The 12,802-nt window shown below is 47.6% G+C and overlaps 1 protein-coding gene across 2 annotated transcripts in view; it reads right to left on the bottom strand.

The window, feature by feature from the left end:
• The window catches only part of LOC138489475 (zinc finger protein 436-like), a 188,014-nt gene that overhangs the window by 98,893 nt on the left and 76,319 nt on the right, over positions 1 to 12,802 (bottom strand). For both annotated transcript variants that reach the window (XM_069617210.1, XM_069617211.1), the window contains exon 4: positions 4,167 to 4,295. In XM_069617210.1, coding sequence (XP_069473311.1) covers positions 4,167 to 4,295 — 129 coding nt within the window. The remainder of the gene's footprint in view (positions 1 to 4,166; positions 4,296 to 12,802) is intronic.

The following is a 12,802-nucleotide window of genomic DNA, read 5'->3' as shown; positions in this document are numbered from 1 at the left end:
TCTGTCTCGATCAAATTCTCCCTCAGGTGTTCCTTTTCTACAGGAAAAGATACTGCCCGAAGCCTCCTTCCTTTTTTCCGTGACCACTTTCCAGCAGGAAATCCTTAAGGCTACTAACCTAGAAGAACCACACACCAAGCAACTCATCCAATGTTTCTCACTAACTGAAGATCAGGACTATTGTTTAAAGGTGCTCTATTGTACATACCTACCATAGAACTACAACAACAAGTCTTGCATTTATGTAATGACGTCATGCCGGCAGGTCATCAGGGGATTTGTGTTACCCTGGAGAATGTACTATGCCATTTCTGATGGCCTGAAATTAAGGAAAATGTTAAGACCTATGTGTCTGCCTGTCTAGTTTGTCAGCAAACCAAGACGCCCCACATACAGCCTTTTGGAAAACAAACACAGCCGGTTCTCCCTAGCCATCCTTGCAAGTACACTAGTAACAATTTCATTGTTGATCTACGCCTTTCAAATAACAGAACCACTATAATGATCACAGTGGACTCGTTTACCAAATTGGCACATTTTTCAGCCCTCTCACACATTCCCACTGCTCCGCAAATGGCCAAAATCTTTTCAGATACCATATTTCATCTTCACGGATTACCTGACTACATCCTTTCAGACAGAGGATCGCAGTATACCTCCATCTTCTGGAAATTGGTATGCAAAACCTTAGGAATCAAAAGATTCTTAACATCTGGTTACCACCCACAGTCCAATGGACAAACTGAGAGGTTAAACCAATCGCTGGAACAATACCTACGGTGTTTTCCTCAGCTTCTTATGACAACTGGGCGGATTTACTTCCATTTGCTGACTATGACTACAATAACCCCCTTCACACCTCTATCGGGGTCAGTCCTTTTCTCTGCACGTATGTTTATCACCCAATGTTTTTTCCCACCATCAAGACCACAGCCACTAACACTTCCTCTCTGGACATGCTCATCGACAAAATCCAAAATGTGTTGCGACTTGAACCACTTGCCTATAGGCACATTATAAGCGCCATATCATATCAAAGAGGTCACACTGTAGCTCTGCAAGCCCTGAAGGATGCCAGAGAAGCCTGCAAGAAATGAGCCGACCAACATCGGCTACATACACCACCTTTACTCGTCGATCATTTGGTGTGGCTCTCATTCCATTTCCTTCCCAGGCGTTTGGTTCCATCCAAATTAGTGACACGCTTCTTTGGCCCCTTTAAGAGAACTCAAATTGTAGGTCCATTTGCTTTTAGACTGGAAATACCGAAATCCTGGTCCAAGATACATCCTGTATTCCACGGCTCTCAACTAAAGCCCTATATATCCGATCCGTTCCACAGAAGGAACAACCAACCTCCAGCCCCTGTGGATATCGCCTCTGGACCTGAATATGAAGTTGAGTCCATTTGTGATTCCTGATATTATCGAGGACGTTTACAGTACCTTTTGGACTGGAAAGGTTACAATCCTGCTGAACGAACTTGGGAACACGCCTCCTCGGTCCACGACCCAAAGCTCCTTCAACGCTTTCATTGGCTACATGCCTGGAAACCGGGTTCATGGACCCCTCGGATGGAGCATGCTGTTAGGACCACAAACAATTCTTTGTCCATCTGGCACAAATGGAGAAGAAGACAACCTCACGGCATCTTACACTCTCGAAGATGGCCACAGGTTGGATCCCTTTTATGGAACTGCATGAAGCGGTCTAGCGCTCCTTCAAGATGGCGCCCATTATTGGAAAACCTCACATCTACAACTTAAGAGTTGGCAGCCATTCAGAATCTGTGTCGCTTCTTTTCCTGAAGCCCCGACACTGTGAGAAGTTAATTTTCTGCTACTATTCTGCCTCCTGTTGTTCTATATGATTCCTCATCCTCTGCTGGGCGTTTATTTCCCTTGCCGTTTTCCGCGGCTTCTCCGCCAGCCTTCTCCCTCTGTTATCCCCTCTCCTGTTCGTCTGCCTTCCCTGCAGCTCTCATTCCTTCCATTGGCTCCCGATCGTTCCACGGAATTGCCGCCAGTTTTCCTCGCGGCTTCCCCACTCAATCAGCTGCTCTCCCCTCTCCTTTGTCAAATTGCTGTTCCGGCTGAACTCCTCCTACTCTCTTTTTTCGTGGTGCTCCCCGCCGTACTCATTCATCCTTGATCAAGGGATACTGTGCAACATCGTTCAGCCTTCTAACATCGGTTTGTCTGCTGACAACTGCTAAAGCCCTGAATTTGGAACTTCCTTCTACTGCAGCCTACATAACAGGACTACGTTTACCAAGAAGACTGGGGGCCTCATTCGGAGTTTGACGGTAAGGGATTACCGGCACCGGTAAGGAGACCGGTGCAGTGATCCCCTACCGCCCTATTCCGAGTTCCCTCTGCGGGTCCCGCTAAGGCCACCTGGTTTTACGAGGCGGCCTTAGCGGGAGCCGCAAAGGGACCAGGGAGAAAATAACAGTACCGCATTTTGCGGTACCGTTATTTGCTCCTTCCCCATTCCCATTGAGCCCTATAGGGGCTAATGGGAATGGGGAATGGTTCTGGTGAATGGGGACTTACTGGTCCCGCCGACCTCGGAATGGACCGGTAGGTTTCCCATTCACCAAACCGGAGTCGGAACCGGTATTGGAGGTAGCCATGCCGCAAATTGTGGCATGGTTACCTACAAACGTGGAATGAGGCCCTGGGTTTTTCCCCTTAACAGATTTCTTTTGTCCCCATTTAGGGGGCTTGCCCCTTACGGTTTCCTTTGTCTCCCTTTCTGCCATCAGGGCTCATAGGGAACTATGAGGGACGGTCCTTCCACATCGCATCATCACATCTGTGGATTCACAGGTCAGTCCTTCCACCTCCCAAGTGGTCGTAATAGTACACTGGTCAGAGGGATATTAACTGTAGGATCGTTATGGTGTAGCAGTTAGAATGAAGAGCTTATAATATCAGGCTAGTAGGAATGATTTCCAGCTTAAAGGTGGACTTGAAGAGTAGTTATTTAAATGTGTCTTTATTTCCACAGTACCTGGTGTACTAATCCCTTCCGGCAGGTCCAGCAACACAGATCACACATCTGCCTCCAGATGTTCTGCAGCCATGGCCGATGCTGATGAGGTCGGAACGGTTTCCTCTTCTTATGTCCCCCACTACCCTCAAAGTACACTAGGAGAGCCGGGATCATCAGTTCAACAAAGAAATTAAAATAAGTGTGGGCTCTTGGGCACCGCAACCCGCCAAGCAATGTAGCCACTACACTGGTTGGAGATCAGAATGGGCCCCACATGTCACCTTCCAGCTGATAGCGAAATGCCCTAGGCAGATGAGAGGCCCCCCCATCAAGAACACGCCACACCAGGGGTGTGCCGGTTCCTCTGTGTTTCGGGCATGCTACCCCATGCCTCAGGCAGCGACCCATTGGGAAGGACGATTGCAGGTAACAACCCTGGCAGGCTGGGACCACTCACACCCCTTGTGTCTATCCACAGCAGCTCCATAGTTCACCAGCCTGCGCAGTAAGCCACACCAGCGTCACCCAGACATGAAAACACAAGGCATTCGCTCCTGCGCCACAGTTCACTGGGGCAGGTAGTCCTTAAGCAAATCACCTTGGGCACCTCCAAACCTCACGGCCCTACGGTATGACCCATAGACATGTTTTGCCACAGAATCAAGAAGGGTTATACCTTAGACTATGGGCCTCATTACGAGGCTGGTGGTAAGGGGTTAACGGCGCTGGTAAGGATGCCGGTGCCGTTAACCCCTTACCGCCGCATTACAAGGTCCCTTAGCGGGTCCAACTAAGGCCGGCTGGTAAAACCAGCCGTCCTTAGCTCGAGCCGCTAAGGGACCAGCGAGCTAATAACGGGCTCGTTATTAACGGGCCCGTTATTAGCTCCCTCCCCATTCCCATTGATCCCTATGGGGGCTCGAATGGGGATGGGTATTTAGAATGGGGACTTACCAGGTCCTCCACGGTTGGAATGACCCGGTAAGTCCCCATTCAAGGAACCCGGACCTGGACATGAGTTTGGAGGCAACCATGGTGCTAATAGCACCATGGCTGCCTCCAAACTCATAATGACCCCCTATGTGTAGTTCATCGAGGTGCTACCATCTTGCTCATGCTCATGAATGTCCCCCCAGGTGGAAGGTAGAGAGACAGCACAGATACCATACCTTCTACTTCAACTGGGCAGGATAAGACTCTCTTTCTTTCGCAGACTTCAGTGTCTGGAGGGTGGGTCAGGTGTAAGTTTTCCTCCGTCTTTACGCTGAATGACTCTTCGAGATCGGTAATCCTGTCCCCTGTTGTAGAAAGTAAACATCCATGAGTTCCACCCTCTTGATAGGAATACACATATGAATTTAGACCCATACAGCAGTTAATTATTAGTCCACGTTCTTTGTCATATTTCTGCATTTTATAGACAGAACACAAAAGGAGGAATGCAACCATACGGTAATACCATTCCTGCCACTTGGAATGCCAGAATTACCAGTAAATCTCCATTCCATGGAGTTCTAGGGGAATGCCAGAATTACCAGCATATTACAAGTAGCGGAAATGCCAGTAAATCCCCATTCCCTGGAGTTCTAGGGGAATGCCAGAATTACCAGCATATTACAAGTAGTGGAAATGCCAGTATATCCCCATTCCCTGGAGTTCTAGGGGAATGCCAGAATTACCAGCATATTACAAGTAGCTGAAATTCCAGTAAATCCCCATTCCATGGAGTTCTAGGGGAATGCCAGAATTCCCAGCATATTACAAGTAGCGGAAATGCCAGTATATCCCCATTCCATAGAGTTCTAGGGGAATGCCAGAATTACCAGCATATTACAAGTAGCGGAAATGCCAGTATATCCCCATTCCCTGGAGTTCTAGGGGAATGCCAGAATTACCAGCATATTACAAGTAGCTGAAATTCCAGTAAATCCCCATTCCATGGAGTTCTAGGGGAATGCCAGAATTCCCAGCATATTACAAGTAGCGGAAATGCCAGTATATCCCCATTCCATAGAGTTCTAGGGGAATGCCAGAATTACCAGCATATTACAAGTAGCGGAAATGCCAGTAAATCCCCATTCCCTGGAGTTCTAGGGGAATGCCAGAATTACCAGCATATTACAAGTAGCGGAAATTCCAGTAAATCCTCATTCCATGGAGTTCTAGGGGATTGCCAAAATTACCGGCACCAGAATTGCACCAGAATTGCAGATAATTCTGGCATTTTTTTTCCTCTTGGCTGGAGGTAAATCAGTGCCCCCACCAGCAAACATTTTGTCGGTGCTGTAAAAGCACTGGTGCTGGAATTACCAGCACTTTTACTGCACCGGCAAAACTTTAATGAGGCCCAATACCTTTTCAAAATCCTACTTCTAAGATGAGTCTCCTTCGCTAATACACAACAACCAGGTGGTTGTCAGATCGAATTACAAAGAAAGCTCCGTCCTCTGTTAAGACCTACGCTATCTTAACATCTTTAATCATTTTTAATGAACGATACCGTATAATCACAAAAAACTGATAACCAATTCATCAATATTGCATAGGAATTGTTGAATCAATGATGTCATCAAAACCTGAATACAAAATTACAAAGGAGAATGTTATCCATGGGAAACTTGGGTCCCACCCGCAGACCCCAGAACACCTGGGCAAACTGCCCCATCCATGAACACTCAGAAACAGCAGCGATAAACCTTCATATACGAAAAATACAACAAAGAATTCATAAGGGCCCTGGGGGTGGGGGGGAATAGAGGAAAGAAATAGGAAAGAGAGAGAGAGACAGAGACAGAGAGAGAGACAGAGACAGAGAGAGAGAGACAGAGACAGAGACAGAGAGAGAGACAGAGACAGAGACAGAGAGAGACAGAGACAGAGACAGAGACAGAGACAGAGAGACAGAGACAGAGACAGAGACAGAGAGACAGAGACAGAGACAGAGAGAACAGCTAGACAGAGACATATGCAGAGACTGTAGCACTGGCTGCTCTCAAGCATGTTACTCTTGCTTTTATAGAATCACATTACGCACTTAGCCTCTATTCCAGATAATTAAGAACACACTTCACAGCCTCCATTATACAATCGATTCACGGCCGTTACCTTCCAGCTAATTACACTCCCTTTCGTTGTGTTCAAAAACACCATTTGATACAATAACCATACACTTTGATATACAGTCTGATAGATGCGGTTTGATATGCTAAACCTCACGTAGGCTAATAGACAAATACTACACATTACTGTGAACACTTCCCTATTTCTCTACTCCTGGGTAAAAAAACAATGTAACAGTCTGAGCCCAGTAAACAAGGATGGGGGTGGTGAGAGGAACTGGGGAGTCATGTTACTGGGATGCATCTGCCGTATTTGACATTGGAGATATTCCAGGGCCACTTCTGATACCAGTACTTCCCATTCTGTGAGTCGAGTACTCCCACACCAAAGCGGTCTTGGGTGCATATAGTTCAGGAGCTCTTCCAGCAGGTACTAAGTACAGAGGTCTTGGCTGGTGCTCGTGGTCTTCCTCAGGAGGAAGCGCTCCATGTGGTGCGTATATATGCCACCAGATTCCACCATATTGCCTTAGACGAGGACGGCATTCTATTCCAGTTGGACATTACTGCTTTGAGGGCTATTACTATCGCTATCAAGGTGCCAAACAAGTGTTGTTGACTTTTGTTTGCCCGGAATTGAGAATTAACACTATCATATATATCGACACCCATAAGGCGTACGTAAACATACAATCATACAGCATATGGTGTAGCCAGCCTCTAGCCTCTTGATGCTACCAACATAGGATCGCCTGTGCATCTCGCTTTTGCCCTCCCAGCTTGGAGGGTATGAAGAGAGCCCTATTATATATCATCTAAAGGGTCTGGGTGATTGAGGCTGATACTGAGGTACACAGGACCTTCCTCCCGATGTCAGACCAGCTTTCAGCTGGGATATCCAACCCACACTCATCCACCCAGGCCTGCTCCGTTCTATGATTGGAACTGGGATGGAGAATATTGGATAGGGTGCTATATATCGAAGCTGCCGATGTTAGAAGGGATTTGACAAAACCTGCCACCTTCGGGCATAGACAAATACTTGCCCAACATCTTCCGACTGGTTGCCAATACTGCAAAAACTCACCTTTAGGTAGATCATGTCTAACGTGCAGCTCCTAGAACGAGATTGCCTCTCCCTGGGACAAATGTGCTTATCATGTAATATCCCAGCTGAGACCCTTGTCAGCCATAGTACTGGTTTGCCTTCCACCTTTATACTATCGTTATACCAAATCGGCTTTGGGGAGTGCTCACCATGAAGCCATCTGGCAATTTTAACCAAAGTCTGCAGAGCCTTGCAAGTGAAGATGATCGTAGACCATTCTGTTCCTGTTCTGTAGTGCAGGCTCAGCAGTCAGATGGAGAATATCGCAAGATCGGAAGCGTGTCGCCAGATCTACCTCCAATTCTAGCCACCTAGGTGCATTGGGAAGGGTAGGATCAGAGAACGAAGCTAGCCCCTGTTTTATGGCAAATGCATCCAGATAGCTCGGAAACTGTGGGAGATTCACTATGCCCTGCAAGGTGTATAATGTGAGCCTTATCAGCGAGATTCTGTAATTCTTACCCCATTCCAATTGAGTGAGGATTCTATTCATGGTTTAGAAACATTGTGGTGACCACTTCAAGGGCAGCATCGAAAGGGTATATAATATATATATAATCACTGGGAAATTGACATTTTGATTGTTTCTGTCATGCCTGCGCCATGGGCGCACCCATTTACGCTCAATATGGACTATTTGTTTATCATTTATTTACAACAGACTCTTGGATCAATCTATATTTACTTTGGGGACTTTATTTCCCATTTGCGAGACTTTGGTGCTTTATTATTTTTTCCAACAAACTACGCATACCACAATGCACTTGGCTACAAGCATCGATTCCTGGCTGTTCCTATTGGTCATCAAAGGAACTACACCCCCCAGAAGCCCTAGGGATTTGCCCTGCTTCCACCAGCCTAGGAACAGGAAGGGAGGTGGCCGATTGCCTGCAGGTGTGCTTAGCCAGGTGCAACCAATTAGCCGGCCTCTGTGCTGGGCTAGGCAGTATAAAAGGCTGCTGCCTGCAGTGGCTCAGCCTCTTGCATTGAGAGTCCTTCCTCCACCTTTCACGTCTTGCTACGGATCTTTGTATGCTGTTTACCTTCACTCCTGCTTGGACCCTGCCTTGTTGCTTGCTCCACCCTGCTGCCTCCAGCCATAGCCTTCCAGGCTCCCTGCCTCACAGCCCTGCTCCTCTGGGCTCTCCACATTGCAGCCGATCACGCTCTGCTGCCTTCCAGCCTCCGCCCTTGCCCTGCCGGGCTCTCCACATTGCAGCCGATCACGCTCTGCTGCCTTCCAGCCTCCGCCCTTGCCCTGCCGGGCTCTCCACATTGCAGCCGATCACGCTCTGCTGCCTTCCAGCCTCCGCCCTTGCCCTGCGGGCGCTCTACATTGCAGCTGATCACGCTCTGCTGCTTTCCAGCCTCAACCCTTATCCTCTGGGCTCCCTGCTCTGCAGCCTGCCTCACTCCGGCTGCCTTCAGCCCTTGTCCTCTGGGCTCCCTGCTCTGCAGCCTGCCTCACTCCGGCTGCCTTAGCCCTTGTCCTCTGGACTCCCTGCTCTGCAGCCTACCTCACTCCGGCTACCTACAGACCTTGTCCTCTGGGCCTTCCTACTTTGCAGCTTATCACGCTCCGCTGCCTACTACCTACCTTTTCCGCTGGGTTCTCGGCCTAGCAGCCCTCTACAGTCCTCTGCTACCTTCTACGTTCAGCGGCCCTGCCCCTCAGGGTTCACTCCTTACTGCCCGGCCCTTCTGGGATCTTGCCGTGCAGTCTGCTTTACTCTGCTGCCCTAAGCCCTTTTCCTCTGGGCTCTCTACCTTACAGTCCTACTCCTGTGGGTTTACTCATTGCTTTCCTGCTCCTCTGAGCTCTCATCCTTCTTCCTTACTGTCCTCTGCTGTTACACGACTTTCCCTTCATTTCCTTCTGCTAGTTTGCTATCACCTCCTTTCCTGGATTTGTCTGTAGTATCTTCTCTTGTACTGTTTGTACACCCTTTTGTACAGAGCTTGTCTGTTGGTTCCCATCAGTCAACCTCTGCCCCTTCCCTTGTCTCGTTTCTACATTACAGACACCCATAGCTGCTGTTCCAAGTCATGAGCAAACAATGTGGGCCTCTGTTATAGCAAACTGTGCAGAAGGCTAGAGTATTTCCAAGGTCCGTGGAATACTCTTTTCCTATATCTGCATACACCCCAAGAGGGTATTCATTCTGTATCTTTTCCCTTGCTACTCTTGCCTACTCTTCGTTCTCTTTCCTTTCCGCTGTGTGTGTTCTGATCTCTCCACTTTATTTGGCACAACCACCCAAACCCTTTCTGGGTGTCCTGTGCCACTCTTAATAGAGTGCCATCCCTGACAGTTTCTGATCTTCCCCACCAGGACATACGAAGTGGGCAGCACATAGAGAGCAGGGTTTCCACCTTGGAAACGAGTGCTTCCGCATTAACCCGTACAGCGCTGTGGATGCCATTTGACAAGTTGATACCGGGATATTTAATTCCTTGTGATTTACAGAGCAAGCCGCCTCATTGCAATGTGCTTTAAAGAATATTTTATTCAACGGCATGATTTCTGTCTTGTCCACATCTAATTTGTACACCAAGAGTATTACACAATAAGGCTTAAATGTCATCAGCATATGCTATCGCCTTGATCTCTACATTGCAAGTCCCCACGGCTCTAATCGCTTCATTGCTCCTAATGCGCTGGAGCTGGGGTTAAAAAGAGTGAATGAATAGGAGGGGGGACCAAGGACAACCTTGTTACGTGCCCTAATTTAGTGAGAAAAATACAGATAAAATGTACTGTTGACAAACACTGCTGACCTGGGATGCTAGAGGGTTAGAGCCAAAGGAATACATCTTGGGTCAAATCCATGCCATTTCAGAGCCTCTGCCTGGAATGCCCAACCAGCAATGTCAAAGGCCTTCTCGACATCCAGCGTTACCGCTGCTCAGGGCCTATCTGCTCTCCCTGGCAGGTCACATAACAGGCAAGCATTCGCCGCTGCCAACCTTCCTGTAACAAACCCGGACTGATCCTTCTGGATCAACCTTGGTAAAAGCGGATTCAGCCTCTTGGCCAATACTTTTGTGAAGATTTTTGCTTCTGCATTGATTAAAGAAATAGGCTGGTAATTGTTCACTCAGGAGGGAACGCTGCACGGCTTCTGTATGACATGTGTCATGGCCTCGAAGAAGGTACCCTGAGGGTTTTCATCCTGATTGCAGCCACAAATCACTTCCACCAGTGAAGGGGATAACATATCGATAAAGAAGTGGACGACGTCTGTGGGCAGGCTATCAAGCTGGGGGCTTTCCCCAGTTCTTATTTGGTTATGGCCAATTTTATCTCAGCGAGCGTAATCTCTCACCCTAGGTTGGTAAACTCAGGTGAGTGTTCCCACTCATGGTGTGTAGAGTACCCAGGTTGGCAAGCTCATGTGAGTGTTACCCTCATGGGGTGTGGAGCACTATTCATGTATAGCTCCATTTGGCAAGCAGATGGAGTTAATTTAGGTGTATGTAGTGTCTTAGAATATTCAGCGAAGGCAATCCTCTCATCACTAGTTGTAAGCTCGTCTTTCAGCCCAAGTGCAGTTACCTCATTTTCTTGGTTCTGGATTTTAGAAATCCAGCCGGTAACTTTCCAGGTTTCTTCAAACCCCAAAATAATTTGGGAATTAATTTTAGGAGAAGGCAGGCTGCTTTGTTTGAGCATTGCTTATTATATTCAATTTTCTCCTTTATTAATGTCTTCTACTTCCCATGGGATGACGAGTGAGAATAGTCAGCCTCCAAGCGCTTAATACTTTGAAGCCGCTCGGCTGCCTCTTGTTTCGCCTTCTTGTTCTGTCCCGCCATATACCCTTTAATGTGACTTCGAATCGTGGCCTTATAAGCGTCCCATATCAACCCCGATGACAGTCTCCCTGGCTTGTTGAGTAGAAAGAACTCTTTGGTAAATTGTTCTTTATAAGAAATGAACTCGGGGGTCTGCAACATATGAATGTTTAGTCTCCATCTATTACTGTTCCCCTGTTTCTCTACGTAATCAAAAGCCATTATCACCAGCACATGATCAGAAATTAGAATCAGGGAATTGTCTGCCCCACGCACCTGCGCCATCAATCTTGCACTCATGAAGTAATACGCTATTCTAGAGAACGAGGCGTGTGGCGGAGAATAAAACGTAAACTCCTGTATATCCGTGATGCATATACTCCACACCTCAACCAAAGCATTGTCCTGTACCAGTCATTCAAAGGCTGTGTGCATGCTACATCTGTGAAATGGGGTTTGGGATCTTCTATCTAACACAGGGTCGAATTGCATGATACAATCCCCTCCAACGATCATGGGCACGCACACCATCTGCTGTAGTTTCTCACAGACTTGCCCAGAACCTCTGATCTCGCTGGTTAGGGCTATATACATACACTATTGCCAAGGAGGTATCACCTATCCTACATTTGGCAATCAACCCTCTGCCCCCCTCTCCAATAATTACTCTGATTTCCAAGTAGCAGCTCTTATGTACTAATATTGCTACCCCCCCTTTGCACCCATCTGCATCCAAGGCCAGCACTTGTCCCACCCACTGTTTTTTTTAACAGGTTACACTTGTTACTCGACAAAGGTGTTTCTTCGATTAAAGCCTTGTGAGCACCCAACCTCCTCAGGTGATAGAGTTAACCATTGATCAGTACATTATTCGGTGCATGAAACAATGGTCAGATGAGCACCGCTAAAACCAAAGAAAATTTCGAATTCGAAAATCGTGCTCCACAGTGATCACATGGATCACTTTCTCCCGTATCCCCCTAACCCTTGCCCCCTACTTACCTTTTCTGGCGGCACACTTCTGTGTGTGCCGCCGACTCCACTCTATCCCTGCGGCATCAGGTCCATCCCGCTAACATGGGTCAGAGCTGGTGCCACAGGGTCCTTTCTTTTTTATTTTTTACTTTATTGTCCCCCGCTTTCTATCTCATGGAAGCGGGGGACACCCCAGCAACCCTCGAAGGCCATAATGCCAAACAAAGGGAGTGGGTGGACACCCCTGCTCCCCTTGTTCGACATTATTGACTTTATTTATTTTCCCATGATGAATGCAGATTAAATGCTCATTCAGCATTTTTTATTTGATTTGTTCCACCTGAAACAGGGCCATACCAGCAGAACCTGAAGCCCCTTTGACGCAGCTCTGGATGAAACTCAAGAAACCGCCTTCTCTTTTGGCCGTTTGCTTGGAGAAATCCTGTGCTATAGAGGTGTGATGATTCTGCAAGGACAGCCTTCCACCGGCTTTCTTTACTGTGTCCAGAACCTGAGCAACTTGGTTATGATGCAGTAGGCAGGCAATGAGGAGTCTCAGGGATGCTTTATGGGTCGACTCCAGGGATCGCAGCCTATGCGCCCAATGTATCTCCAATGGTGGGGAACAGGTGCTATTCAAGAGCTTTGGGAGCCAGCGCCCAGCCATGCGACCACATCAGTGCCCTCCATGCCTTCAGGGATGCCAAATAGTCTAATATTGTTCCTTCTATTCCTGTCCTCCAACTTATTTATTTATTGTTCGCTTGTTATGTGCTTATACAGCAAGTAAAATACTGTTTCAAAGCGCCCACAGGGCGCCCAAGGGAGTGAAACATATTACGAAACACAATATTTAAGAGCAGTGTAC

Source organism: Ambystoma mexicanum, chromosome 9 (genome assembly GCF_040938575.1).
Source record: "Ambystoma mexicanum isolate Mex_15411 chromosome 9, UKY_AmexF1_1, whole genome shotgun sequence".
Classification (NCBI taxonomy): domain Eukaryota; kingdom Metazoa; phylum Chordata; class Amphibia; order Caudata; family Ambystomatidae; genus Ambystoma; species Ambystoma mexicanum.
This window is presented reverse-complemented; position numbering and strand designations above follow the sequence as displayed.